General features: G+C 47.2%; 5 protein-coding genes across 5 annotated transcripts; 3 read left to right on the top strand and 2 right to left on the bottom strand.

The window, feature by feature from the left end:
- Window positions 1-2,447: 2,447 nt before the first annotated feature.
- N7487_004830 (uncharacterized protein) lies at window positions 2,448-3,290 on the bottom strand (the record flags this gene model as incomplete). The annotated part of the gene is made up of 3 exons (XM_056872577.1): window positions 2,448-2,562; window positions 2,616-2,697; window positions 2,753-3,290. The coding sequence occupies 3 exons, from the start codon at window positions 3,288-3,290 to the stop codon at window positions 2,448-2,450; spliced, it is 735 nt and encodes a 244-aa protein (XP_056730297.1).
- Window positions 3,291-3,979: 689 nt separating this feature from the next.
- Window positions 3,980-4,668, bottom strand: N7487_004831 (uncharacterized protein; the record flags this gene model as incomplete). Its single annotated transcript, XM_056872578.1, has 3 exons — window positions 3,980-4,120; window positions 4,141-4,572; window positions 4,627-4,668. Coding segments are annotated over 3 exons (615 nt in total), but the record flags the coding sequence as incomplete, so codon positions are not given.
- Window positions 4,669-5,056: 388 nt separating this feature from the next.
- N7487_004832 (bZIP transcription factor) lies at window positions 5,057-5,867 on the top strand (the record flags this gene model as incomplete). Its single annotated transcript, XM_056872579.1, has 3 exons — window positions 5,057-5,080; window positions 5,137-5,232; window positions 5,289-5,867. The coding sequence occupies 3 exons, from the start codon at window positions 5,057-5,059 to the stop codon at window positions 5,865-5,867; spliced, it is 699 nt and encodes a 232-aa protein (XP_056730299.1).
- A 2,101-nt stretch (window positions 5,868-7,968) lies between these two features.
- On the top strand, window positions 7,969-10,680 carry N7487_004833 (beta-glucosidase; the record flags this gene model as incomplete). The annotated part of the gene is made up of 3 exons (XM_056872580.1): window positions 7,969-8,025; window positions 8,084-8,321; window positions 8,378-10,680. The coding sequence occupies 3 exons, from the start codon at window positions 7,969-7,971 to the stop codon at window positions 10,678-10,680; spliced, it is 2,598 nt and encodes an 865-aa protein (XP_056730300.1).
- Window positions 10,681-13,005: 2,325 nt separating this feature from the next.
- On the top strand, window positions 13,006-14,076 carry N7487_004834 (uncharacterized protein; the record flags this gene model as incomplete). Its single annotated transcript, XM_056872581.1, has 1 exon — window positions 13,006-14,076. One exon carries the CDS (start codon window positions 13,006-13,008, stop codon window positions 14,074-14,076), a length of 1,071 nt encoding a protein of 356 aa, XP_056730301.1.
- Between the last annotated feature and the right edge of the window lie 367 nt (window positions 14,077-14,443).

Below are 14,443 nucleotides of genomic sequence, written 5' to 3' on the forward strand. Positions count from 1 at the left end.
TGGCGAGTACCTAGTTTGAAATAGGTTCATCTTAACGGCGCTTCCAGTGGTAGGGTTTACACCATAGATGACCACAGTGCCTATACCGGCCACCTTCGTCTCTGTATCTCCCACTTTGACGTTGCTCTGTACGCTTTCAAAGGTGCTAAACAAGCTCCGATTGTTGCATACGTGGATTTGAGCACCTGTATCAACTACCCATCTGTCTTCTGTAGGTGTAGTTGTGGCTTCAAAATCCTTGATTTTTGTTGACATAACGGTGTCAATTTTGACTGCGTTGGTTGTCAAGAAGCCAAAGGCTTCATCGTCGAGGGTTGTATTCGCTTGCTCTTTAGCAAGGGTCCCCCTTGGCCTTCTGCATATGCAGCTCGCTTCTTGTCGACAATTGCCTTCCATCTAGGATTAGCCTTCATGGCCTTCTCCCACTTCTGTTTCAATGCCGGTGAGGGCTGGTAATTAGCAGGCCTTCTATCTTCATAGATTTCCCAGCAGGCCCAAGGCATATGAACTCTCGATTTTACCCTGCCACATGGACATGGCCTTCTTTCTAGGCCATCATTCCTTGCCTCTATAGGCTTTGCTTCTTCATTGCCTTGCCATGTCGAGAAAGCAGCCTTTGAGATGCCTCTTTGCGCAGCCGGCCTGCCATGGGTAATCTTCCAGTGGGCTTTGTACCGAGTCATGATTTCGAAGAAAGGGATGTCCTGATTATCCTGTACTCTGAGAGCCCATGTTTCATAGAATCCAGGCGACATTATAGAGATTGCTTCAAGGAATTGATTCGTGGCATCCTCTGCTTCTGGCATCCTTGCCTTCTTACACGATTGGTAAAGCGATTCCCAGTTTAGAAGCCATTTCTCGATATCGGTGTTCCGATCTAGGCCTCTATCTAGGTTCCGCCACTGTTGACGGAGCTTAGTTTTGTATGTAGGATCGCTCTCTGGTGCAAATCGTTTGTGGAGATTGAGCATCAGCTCCAAAGGTGATGGTATATCAATGATAAAGGGCTGGTAGGGAGTATCAACTGACTGCCTAATTGCCACCGCCACTAGATCTAATGCCTGTAGTTTCGACTGATAGGCTCTGTTCTCTGCATCCCAATCTGCTTTTAGGGATAGCCTCACATTGAACCAGTGTTCTGGGTATTCTTTTATGGCATCTTTGACAGAGATGATCTCTTCAGGTGGTTCCAATTTAGGACGTTCTTCCTCCTTAAGAGACGGATTGCATTGATCCCATACTTTATATGCAACTGCAATTGCTTTAATATATGAGAGCCATGCATCCCATGATTCTGTATCCTTCAAAATGACGCGGGAGGAGGCCGCGGAGAGGCTTGACATGATATTCATTATTGTCGATTTTCGTCGATGAATCTGATCTTCTTCGAAGGAGATAGGGGTGCTTCGACGATTCAGGGGTTGACCGTTGTCAAAACCACTGTGAATCGGCGACAGCTAGGTAAAAGATGGTCTATATGTTGTAGACAGATCTTAATTGGAACGAAGCCGGGCTCATAACTGACAGAAATAGACGGATACGACAATGTATGGTAAATCTGACATATGTAAATTCTCTAACTAACTAAAATGACAAGATCCGCTCTTTTCCAATCTCGGCGGACATAGCTGATTAAGCAATGTATGTATTTTTGTATGGTACCGTTATCATGACGGTCCATTGATTTCCCGGTTTGTAAAGACCTGGTAATTTCAGCATGCATAAATGCATAGTACTTGACAAAGGACCTAAAATATGGGGAAAGGTTCAGCGGCGAATGGTAATGGTGGCTTGGCAAATAATTCGACCACTGGCAGCGCCAATATTACGGAAACTCGACCACAATCTCTATTGGAGTATGAACAACTAGCATATGCTGTAGGTAAGAAAAAAAACTTGAAACAGAGAAAAATACCTACGCAATAGACTTGAGGTTACATGTTGAATCCGGAGGTCCCAACGCTATATTCCCCTTGAACCCCTATAGTATTCCAGTATAGGTAGTTCTAGGATTAGGAATATATTTGTAATCCAACTTCCCTCAAGCCATAAATATCACAAGTGGCTCAAGATCCCAACTACCTTCGTAGATATACTCGTAGGATGTTCGGCTCTCTCGGAGCGGACCCAATACATAGGACAGTAGCACAGCCGGATTGGCATCTGGGCTGGTACACCGGAAGCTTGACAGGAGACTAGGACGAGCATACAGATACGTGCCAAGGGGATCCTTACTGGTTAGTAAACATAATAAGATATTCATTGACCATCTCGAGTTCACTACAGAAGCAGGACCTTGTCTCTTTTTCTCATACTAGCCATATCTCAATGCCACTTATCGATAGATAGGCCGAAGTGACCCGATTTTTTTCTCTCAAATAAACTCACTATCATTGCGTATGTCGCATTTCTGTACGCAAGCTATTCGCTAGTTTGCGCGACTGATCCTACGTGGATTTCGGGCGTCCGACCTTCTGGCGTGGTGTTGCAAGCTCAAGCGAGTTCAAAATCTCGCCTCCGAGAATATAGATATTGTAGCTGGGAAACACGAGCCACATCCCACTATGTAGAATTAGTTTTTAAGTTTTGTGTAAACATGCACTAGATGGGCTCACTTGGGGAGGATCCAGTAGAGGAAGAGAGTGAGCGGTTCGTTGTGACCAATGTTCTCGAAGCCGGAGAAGACCTCGTTGAGCCCTATGTCTTGTGTTATAATCTAGCATACAAATACCAGGCAATGGAAGCAGCTTACAGTAAAGGACAGTCTTGCTCAGAGTCATGACAGACGCGGTGTAGGCGACCAGAAGCGCGGTGGCACCAATGCGCCCAGCAACCACCTTGTCCCCCTTCAGCAACCAGGTGAGTCCCTTGGAGATCTTCTGCGATCCACCTCTCCCAACAGTCGATCCATAGTGGTAGACAATCCAGAGGTAGTAGATGTAACCAATGGTCTCGAAGATATTGAGGATAGTCTGCGCAGCCGTGAAGCCATTATGCGCATTGAAGGCGGGCCAGCCGTAGATATAGTCGACCTTTCCGTACAGCGCATAAGGTGTCCAGATGGGAGAGTGCAGTCTTCCACCAGGCATGCTATGCGGTCGCAACAAGACATAGCCCGTGTCCCAAATAACCAAGGGAACCGAAATGATGAGCCAGATTGTCAGCGCAGCGGCGGGTGTATGGGTCCATTTGCGTGAATTCGCGCTGGTGGTAGCTGGTGGTGATTTGGCCACCTCTTTCCCGGCCTCGGGGGAAGGAAATTCGTGGGGATGGTGTCGCGTGGAGACCATGATGGAAGGGTTTACAATACAGCAATGAGAGTTGAATGCAATTTTAATGATATTTAATGTGACAGGGGAAAATACTAGGTAGAAACTAGTTAGGCGCAGAGGAAGAATGTCGGGGGCTACATAGCAGCTCAGGCGCGACTGACGGCCAATGACGTCGAGGGTGATCGTTTGCGATCTGCATCCGATGGTTATCTACCTCCCGCTCTCGCTTTCGTATAGAACTGAGTTGGAAATCTGCCTGTTTGTAAATTCTTTGAATTCTCCTGTATAGGGCTCTAGTTAGTGACCGATCTCTACATAGTATACTATTTGCCTGTTACTCAGTCCGTGATATAGATTTGATTAAACTGCTACACACTTATACAAATGTCCGTACTTATGAATATCCCGTAGTTACATGTGTGCCTCTTAAATGGCAATGTTTAGCTTTGAGATACGTAGAGTGTAGGTAACATGCTCGAAGCTACCTACATATATCTAGCTATGTATCTAACCCAATGGATACGTCACTTTCGTTCTTTCTGCTTTTCCTCCCTAACTCGTCATATCTATCATGGTCTGCCAGTGTATCCTGAAAATATCTGTAATTTGAAATCGAGAAGGCATCAAATTGAAGGCCTGCCACCATTTGACTTTGCTACTCAATTCACACAGCACCGGTTGGGATTCCACATTCGCCTCTCGCTTGGTTAGGGAGGGTCCAGGTAAGATTTTTCAAACAAGGGAATCCTACCATCGATTGTTTTGTATCTTTCATCTTTTAGATAGTAAATATTGCGTGAAGATAGGTCTCCTAGTGAACTACCGCTAGAAGCGGGTTCAAAGGAGACCTATCTTCACAAAGTTATACCAGAGTATCAGGCTCCTTGAATAGCCCATGGTATGCATGAGTCTTCCATCGGAGGTCACCCGGGGTTAATCCAGAACCCAAGTTGATCCATCTGGTGATGAGTAGAGCTATATTCCCACCGTGTTCTTGGATGTTTTCTTGGATGGTAAGTTCGAAATCTGCCTTGCGTTTATTGCAGTTGCTTCTCAATATGAGAACTGGTTTGTTTGTAGCATATGCCGTGACAATAGGCCTCATCAGTTTCAAAATATTTGAATGATTCATGCGAGAGTAGATTTTCAAGACTTGTGGGGGCTCGTAAATCCTCGGAGAGGGCGCGAACAAACCCCCTTTCCCTGGTTTCACAAACATTATGCCCTGGATTCGTACGCATAGACCCGGTGTAGGTGGCTTGAGCAGATTCGTGCTAAAATGGATAACAACGTGGCCAACCTATTATATTCTGTAATTTCGATATGGGCGAGTGATCCAACTGTAGCACCGCACCGAGGGCCGTAAGAGAATCGTCTCATCGTAAGTTGAAGCGGACCTGTGGACGGGGATGGGCAGAAATGTAGAGCAAAAATCATAGCTTGACGCATTCAACAGTACAACATCTTGAACAAAATATCTTTATAAATACCATTAGAACCATAGGGAAATCTAATATGTATTCAAATATTGTGATTTCTCCATGAAGAAAACAAATAGTTCTACCTATTTTCCCGGTTTAAAGTAAAAACCACGTGATTAAACAACAGCCTTAAAAACCTGGCAAAAATGCGAGGCATCATTTCTCCGAACTCGAAATTCCAAGGTGGCAATGTCAAACTCTCTGCCACGACACCTGCCATATCACCATTCCAATAAGTGCTTTGCACGGCAATTTTGACTGATATTAACTCAGTCATGTTCCACACCCCTGGGTCAGCTACCGATGGATTCAACGAAAGACCAGAAGGTCAGTAATATCTATTTAAGTAGTTGCGGCCAATACATGAAACCTGACTAGCATAGAAGAATGTGGAGCGACTTGCACGTGTGCGTGAGAACCAACGCAAGAGTCGAGCTCGGAAACAGGAGTACGTGAATGAGTTAGAGCAGCGCCTAGCGGTGTGTAAAGAACAAGCCCACCAAAAGGACATCGAGCACCGACTGGCAACGCAAAGGTTGAAGCCGAAAATCGGCATTTGAAAGCCCTTCTGGGATCACTGGGAGTCTCGAGTGCTTCTGTCCAGCAGTATCTGCAGGAAGCGGATACGGGAGCAAACACCAACCGGAAGGTTGCTATCCCTGCCATTCAGCGAGTAGAGGGAGAAAATGCTCTGTCTCAACCACGCTGGGATACTCGCAGATCAAACTTGTCGATGGCAGTACCTCGCGTCTACAAAAAAGAATCAGAGACAACCGATCTACCAATGGCGGTCAATAGTACATGTGCCTCGACAGTGGTGCAACCAACAGATCCGCCGTCAAAGCAAACCCAACAAGAAGAAGACCCGGCTTTGTGTGGATGCCGATCTGATAGATATGATCCGGAAATGGTATCTGATGAAGATGTGCTCAATTCGACGCTGTGTGCCATTGCAGAAGAAATGATCAACCAATACAACACCAAAGGAATTGATGTGGATGAGATTCGTCGGAAAATTTGGTCTGGGTTCCGAGCAGGTGCGAATGGCACAGGCTGCAGAGTTCAAAATCACATTCTGTTTCAAGTGCTAGACGATATCAGCAGTGATGTTTGACATTGACATTGGGGTGTTAACATTTGAGTGAACCTGCTAGTCTAGCTGTCCCCGACTTTGAACAAGAGGATGAGCATGGGGACTAAAAAATCGCTTTCGACTCTGTCATCTTGTCATTTGCAGATCGAGTACGGTCAAGATGCCACCGACTACTAGAACCCGCAGCCCGGCTCCTCGGCCCTAGACCCCGAATGGGATGATTTTACGCCTAAACATCCCAAACATCCCACGCAAGGTGCGGGACCACTCAACACCAATAAGCCCGTGCAGGATCTTTTTCCGGCCAGACCTCATGCCCGGACGGGTGAAATGCAACAACACCCCGACTCTGCAGTTCTAAATGCGAGATTAGGAATGAGGCCAACGTTTTGCGAGCTGGAGCATAGCCTACAGCTACAGCTATGGCATTAGCTATGTTAATGACGTAAATGTATATCATAATTTCCGATGTAGCATCCCAGACAAAAGAGCTGCACAATTCATGAGAACCACCCAACTAAAATTGAATTAACTTAAAAGGACAAGCCCATATCACTACTATCCGGAAACTGAATGGCACCCATACGAGCACTCGGAATGCCGAATCAACCGACAGAAGCCTTGAAACCTAGCAATTTAAGCCGTAACACCGATGATTAGCCACCAAAGGGGAAAGTATGGCTGCTTGGCGGGGCATTCCGACAGGAATTAGCTCTGACAGTGCGGCCTGAGCTGAGGACCCGCGGATACGGGGTTTGGTCCGATAGTGGGTTGGGGCGGGGGCGGGACATTTCGGTGGAGGGAGTATGCAGTACGGAGTACGCACTATAGCGTTGAAAGTTTCATTAGGCAGCCATTATTATTGGACACCAAACCCGAAAATAATACTGGGTATACTGGGTATACTGGGCCGAGAATGCCCCGACTTGGCCAAGAAGCTTCATCGGGGTCATGATATGACAACAAGCCAGAAAACTGCCTACTGGAGTCCTGGAGTCCCTGAGCCTGGAGTGTGGGGCTTCCGCACTTTGACCGGTAGCGAAAACGCTTAGCTGCGGATGACGCCCATGGTTCGAATGTATATTGGTACCTAGGTAGAGTAACTATGTACGTTAAGAGCAAAGCAAATTTTATTCTGAAGTAAATTTATATGCATGGAACACTTTGTACTAGGATTGCGAGAAACAGCCCCGGATGGTCCGGGCCTGTTTCCCCACACTCTCGGAGGTAATGAGAAGGGGTTTCCCCATTCGGCAGGATGAGCGGTGATCTGTTGGACGAAAGTGGTCAGATCAGGTTAAAATCTTGGAAGTCATCTCTGTATATTTATTTGATCAGGCGAGAGTGATCAGGTGAAAGCATTTGCCACAGAATGATTGGGATAGCCAACGCCAATATGTATGTAGTTGGACTTCGTATACCACCACAACACATGCAAGAAGCTAAACTCCGGGTGAAATTCCCAAAGATCGACTGTTTAACCCCACGGAAATTAGAATTAGCGGGGAAAGGGCACGAGCGCGATGGTACGGTAGCCACGGCGTGGGATGCCGAAGTTTAGCCATTCTCGTATGTGGAATCGAAGCAAGGCGATGGATTCCAGGGGAATTGATAATTAATCACCCTGAAATGTACTACATTGCGATGGTTTAAGAGAGCGTGGCTGGGTAATGCTCAGGTGTCTGACATGGTTGGGAAAGGGGGTTGACTTCTCAACCCTGCGCTTCTCCTTGTCCCCCTCTACCAGCCACAATTGTGCCTTGTGTCTCCTTTCAAGGATGACTGGTGTCTCCAACTTAAGTAAACAACAGCTCCAGTAGGAATAAGCCACGGCCAATAATAGGACACGATATGATGTAATTAGTGGGAGAATGCATACTTTTGTCGATCCTTTTCTTCATTCTCTTCATTTCTTTTTTATTATTGATTTTTTTTATGGAGTAAATCTTATACGCTATGCATACTATTACATCCCCTGTGAGCAATCAGGAAACCGAACCTGGGAATATTTAAAATCCCAGCCTTTCCCTCCCAAATCTGTGACTCGTTCCTTCCTCACGCCCTTTTCTTTCAACTTCTCTTGTGCTGTCTCTGTGAAATCATCTCTAGCACTTTCACAGCAATGAAGTTCGCGTGGCTTGAGGTGGCCGCTTTGACGGCCTCGGTGGCTAATGCGAATGTGAGTCCAATTTAAATCCTTTGGTAAGATCACTGCTAATCAACTCGCGTCAAAATAGTCGCTGGCCCATTCTCCTCCACACTATCCCTCCCCATGGATGACTGGCGCAGGCGAGTGGTCCGAAGCATACACACGCGCCGTCGAGTTCGTCTCTAATTTGACACTGGCTGAGAAAGTCAACTTGACAACTGGTACTGGTTGGGAGCAAGATCGATGTGTTGGTGAGACCGGTGGCATTCCTAGACTTGGCATGTGGGGAATGTGTATGCAGGACTCACCATTGGGTGTGCGCTTCAGTAAGATTTCCCAACCCGAATAAGCCTGACACGGTTAACTAATGGTGCCCAAACAGGTGATTACAACTCTGGTTTCCCCTCGGGTATCAATGTTGCTGCAGCATGGGACAAGCGACTTGCCTACCAGCGTGGTGTGGCAATGGGCGAGGAGCACCGCGACAAAGGTGTGGATGTGCAATTGGGTCCTGTTGCTGGCCCTCTTGGCAAGTACCCCGATGGCGGTCGTAACTGGGAAGGCTTCTCGCCTGACCCCGTTTTGACTGGTGTAATGATGGCCGAAACCATCAAGGGTATGCAGGATGCTGGTGTCATTGCTTGTGCGAAGCATTTCATTGGAAATGAACAGGAGCACTTCCGTCAGTCCGGCGAGGCCCAGGGATATGGGTACAACATCTCCCAGAGTGTGAGCTCAAACATTGATGACAAGACCATGCACGAATTGTACCTCTGGCCCTTCGTGGATTCCATCCGTGCTGGTGTTGGCTCTGTCATGTGTTCCTACAACCAGATCAATAACAGCTACGGCTGCGCAAACAGCTACTCCCTCAATAAACTGCTCAAGGGCGAGCTAGGCTTCCAGGGTTTTGTGATGAGTGACTGGGGTGCGCACCACAGCGGTGTCGAATCTGCTCTAGCTGGCCTGGATATGTCTATGCCCGGTGACGTCCTTCTTGGCAGCCCGTACTCCTACTGGGGAACCAACCTGACCATCTCGGTTCTGAACGGTACCGTCCCCGAATGGCGCCTCGACGATATGGCTGTCCGAATCATGTCCGCTTACTACAAGGTTGGACGTGACCGCTTCCGTACTCCTCCTAACTTCAGCTCCTGGACCCGTGACGAGTACAACTTCAAGCACTTCATGGTGAGTGAGGATTGGGGCAAGGTCAACGAGCGTGTGAATGTCCAGCGTGACCACGCTCAGATTATTCGCAAGATTGGATCTGATAGTACTGTTCTCCTCAAGAACAAGGGTGGTGCACTGCCCCTTACCCACCGCGAGAGGTTCATCGGCATTCTGGGAGAGGATGCCGGGTCTAATGCTTATGGCGCCAATGGCTGCGCTGATCGTGGCTGTGATAACGGAACTTTGGCTATGGGCTGGGGCAGTGGAACTGCGAACTTCCCTTACCTGATTACACCCGAGCAAGCCATCCAAAATGAAGTCCTGGAATACGGCAACGGGCAGACCAACGTCTTTGCTGTTACTGACAACTGGGCCCTCACCGAGATGGCCGCCCTTGCCTCCCAGGCTGATGTTGCCCTAGTTTTCGTGAACGCCGACTCTGGCGAGGGATTCATCAACGTTGACGGTAATGAGGGTGACCGTAAGAACCTGACTCTGTGGAAGAACGGCGAAGAGGTGATCAAGACTGCTAGTCAATACTGCAACAACACTATCGTCGTGATCCACAGCACAGCTGCGGTTCTGATTAGCGACTGGTATGACAACGACAACATTACCGCCATTGTCTGGGCTGGCTTGCCCGGCCAAGAGAGTGGTCGCAGCTTGGTGGACATACTGTATGGTCGCATCAACCCTGGTGGTAAGACTCCATTTACTTGGGGTAAGACTCGCAAGGATTATGGCCCGGCCATCCTCACAGTGCCCAACAATGGCGCGGATGCTCCTCAAGATAACTTCGAGGATGGTGTCTTCATTGACTACCGCCGTTTCGACAAGGACAACATTGAGCCTATTTACGAGTTCGGTTACGGTCTGAGCTACACCAAGTTTGTCTTCTCCGACCTTAAGGTCACCCCTCTTACCTCATCCGCGCGTCGCGAATACAAGCCGACCACTGGAAAGAGCCAAAAGGCCCCCGTTCTCGGCGAACCTGGCAAAGTCTCGGATAACCTGTTCCCTGAGGGAATTAAGCGTGTCCGCCAGTACCTTTACCCGTGGTTGAACTCCACCGACCTGCGTGCCTCGTCCGGTGATCCTGACTACGGCATGGACTCTAAGGACTACCTCCCTGAGGGTGCTACCGATGGTTCCCCCCAGGACCTTCTCCCCTCTAGCGGCAGCTCCGGAGGTAACCCGGCTCTGTTTGAAGACCTCTACCAGGTGACCGCTACTATCACAAACACCGGTTCCGTGACTGGTGACGAGGTTCCCCAGTTGTACGTCTCCCTCGGCGGGGATGATGACCCCTCAAAGGTCCTCCGCCAGTTTGACCGAGTCACCATTGCCCCTGGACAGACCCTCCAGTGGACCACCACCCTGAACCGCCGTGATGTCTCCAACTGGGACGTTGCTTCCCAGAACTGGGTCATCTCCGACGCCCAAAAGAAGGTGTATGTCGGCAACTCATCCCGCAAGTTGCCTCTCTCGGCCGACTTGCCCTCGGTTGAGTAAATTTTTTTTTTTTTCCTGGAACGGAAACAGGAGGGTACATATGTCCACATGAGTCATTTTCTTTAGGTTGCACAGCCAGCATTGCATTTTTGTACATAGTTTTCTTTTACGCTCAAGGCATGTCTCCTGTGACTACTTAATGAAACCAATTAGTATTTTTTTATTCAGTGCCTTCATATACGCATAAGATTGTATGTACATAGGTACCTACGTACTTGATTTCCTCTGCCACTTCTTGGCTATCGCTTTCCGTTTTAGTGCTCAGGCTTTGCCGCTTTTTGCTCACTGAGTAGAAATGAGCATCACCTGATCATTACATAAGCTATATGACTCGCTCACTGAGTAGCCTGGTCTTACTCACTGAGCTTGGCCTGAGCACTGACTAGCTCACTGAGCGCCACCTGATTATTACATAAGCTCAAGACTTGCTCACCGGAGCAAAGCACAGGGAGCAGCTAAGTCAGCAGCTCACCTCAATAAAATGCACCACGCTAGCCCCATCCAAATGCAGTCGTTCACCCGGCACTCTTGACCGTTGTCCCCTCAACGAAAGGCTGGTGTCATCAATTTGGCGGTCGATCCTGGTTGTTGCGCCTCCACCTGGAAGGCAAATGCACAGTGGGGCCACATTATTGGCTTTACTATTCTGCGCCTATGCCACTATTCAACCTCGCCGAACTCTACATAGCTGCGGAAAATACCCAACCCTCCATTTTTGGTTCTACAATATCTAGGAATATCTCAGAAAACCCTAGTTGGATGGTTTGTAAATCCAGTTCAGTGTTTTATTCTGATTTTTTTTGGTTGATTTTTTAACGGACTATCGCTCTTGCTCCCTGCCGCTTGCTCCTAGGAATACGACTTCAGCCCTAGCGATGGACATCCGCAAAAATATTCTAGACCCATCGATCATACCTACTGTATGATCTAGCCGCCTATAACAAAATTTGCGGCCCCTTATTTGCCTAACATATTCTAACTAGCAATTAGAAAATACCTTATTCTAGCTAAAGTCTGATAGGACTTCCTAGGAGCTCTCAGATATTTCGTGCCACCCCGATATGATTGGTGAGATGATATAGATCCTAGGAGCTTAAGTGCTGGTACCTACTCGCGAGAGCCGTGAGTGCCAACGCTAAGAGTCAAAGTATATAAAAGAAACACTGATCCCTCCTAGAGTGAATATATCCAAGTTTCAAGCATTTCTACTCAAGGTCTCATAAAGGCTGCTCATAAGTTCAGCAGCCTTCAGTATCCTGGGTCTGTCTCTTCTCAGCCCCTCAGCAAGAGCAAAAGCCTAACTATTATGCAGATTGTCTGATACTACAAAGAAAACCGACAACCTGGTCGATATTCAGGATCTCCTATTCGATGAGAGTTACAGGACCGTTTCCTGCATAATCCTAAGCTCTGAGTTTGTTATATATGGCCGAGGCCTAAATGGAAAGATATAAGTGACTCTCGCAATTTTACCAGTGGGAGCGCGAGAATTTGCAGGGGGCCTATGGCTAATGTGACTACATATTATCCGTTATGCCACGATAATCGAGAGCCTCGCGTACCAGTTTGCAGTCTGTGTCATTTCACTCTGACTTATAGGCATCATTTTGCCCCCTGGCCCTAGCTTGTCCGACCATGCTTCTTCCTGTCGTAGGACTTGAAAGCCTTCAATCGAGTCATGGTAATCGAGAAAATCAGAAGAGCTTATCTATTGAAGCGAAGACGTGGCATCCCGGTTTGTTGACCTATTCAGACTTGACGAGACAACCAAAAGGCCGTATTCTATTCGCTGCCCCTCAGTGTTCCGGCTTCATATTGCAGACCTGGATAAAAGTCTCTAGAACTGACAAGACACCCGCTAGTTATCTTGTTATATTTCCTATGTTTGCCAGGTCGATGCTGTTGGATTACACTGTTTTGATTTGATGTTCGTGCAAATTACGACCCAAGTTGCATCGTCGAAATTAATTATACACTAACTTAGAAGGAGAGAGAGAGATGAATAATCTATGAAATAGTAGGGTATTTATCCCCTGTAGATGTAGCAAAAAAACAAGAATACTAGTCGGCCGGCAGTATTTTCAGTAATTTTTCCAGTTGGTCTTCTCAATGTGTTTTTTTACCTACTCTGCCTAAGCAGGAATTTTCTGCAACTTTATTTCTATATTTAAAGGATAACATTGAACCTTGCATCCTATTCTTCTTCTTCTTCATTCATTCCAAGTTTCAGTCTCACTACTTTGTTCTTCTTAATTCATTCCAAGTTTCAGTCTCACTTCTTTGAATCTCATTATATTCGATTTATCTTCTTCAAACTTACCCACCATGTCCCTCCAAGCCATTCCCGAACATCATGCAGATCTCCCATCCGGTCCTAGTGTTTTCACACTACAACAGATACGATGCCTTGAAGAGGCTGCAATCCTCCTTCCCGAGCCTCAGCCGAATGCATCCGCAAACGCTAGTGGTAAAAGAAAAGTTTCCGCTGTATTCAGTGCACCAAGATCTGTGTCAAGCTCATCCACCTCGTCGTCGTCTTCTGCGTCTGTTGCCACCCATGGTTTCCAGCCCAATGTCATCCGAACCTTCGACATCCCAATGGCAGAAGAAAGTGTCGAGGTGCTTGAGTATATTGGGTTTGTACCGGATGTTGCCAGACTGATCTATGACCGATATTGCGGCCGCCCAAGTCCAAGCCAAAATCCTGATGACCTAATGGCATATGTCACTGCACATCTCGCCTCTCTTAGCCGACGACAATACGATAACATGAGCCATCAGGAGGCGCTCGCTGATGTTGGTCTTACTCGCCAAATTCAAGAAGCAATCACGGACCCGAGATTCTCACACATCTTCGGTACCCAGACCCTCACTTACTGGGCACAAGATACCGTTGAAACCAACTATGCCGCTCTTCTTCGTCAACAGCAACTGCTACAAAGTCATGCAAACAAGCGCATAGCTCATAAAAAGAAACATAAGCGGCCCAGGCATGAGCCGAGCCGAGAAGACCAAGACCCATCTGAGCAGCAACCCGTGACCGCAACGATCAACATGACACCCCAAGATTTCCAGTTCCCAGACCCATATGTGATGGTTCAGCCTGATGCCAATATCCTCGCCGATCACATTTCTTTATACAAGGGCAAGGCATATGATAAATTACGGCCAGCGGGTGATATCATTGAGAGTGATGGAACAGTCAACCTAAGACCACTCAGCACATACCCCGGCGGAGACTTCAATTTCGATTTTAATGCGCAATACTGGACCCCCGAAATTGAAACGGCTGAAGAGTACCGCAAATTTGCAGAAAGGAGAAGCCCTGCAGCCGATACCTGCATCATTCACATTCAGGTTCCGCGACCATTCATCAACTGTAAGTGGATATATTAGGAACTTACTATAGTCTTCTAGATAGTTAATAAGCACATAGAAATACCTATATTCTTCCTAAGATCATTTTTGACCTATCGCTTATTCTTAGTCCACATATCTCTTTACTAGGCTTACTCTTCGGGGATCGTACTTTCAAACGGGTCGAGGGATAGGAGGTTTTGTTCTCCGCAGATCAGCTCCCTCGTCTAAATATTCCGGAAGATTGTAATAAACTTCTATTACTCCTCGATCCGGCTTTAGACGATATTCTAGTATTCCGACAAATAGAACGGTCGTTATAAGGAATAAGTATCTCCCCTAAAAAACCTCTACTATACTCTACGCTACTCCCGTAGGTCAAAACAATTGGAGTTATTACTAGATT

The sequence above is a fragment of the Penicillium crustosum genome, assembly GCF_028827405.1.
Source record: "Penicillium crustosum strain IBT 35664 chromosome Unknown utg000002l_segment0_segment0, whole genome shotgun sequence".
NCBI classification, from domain to species: Eukaryota; Fungi; Ascomycota; class Eurotiomycetes; order Eurotiales; family Aspergillaceae; genus Penicillium; species Penicillium crustosum.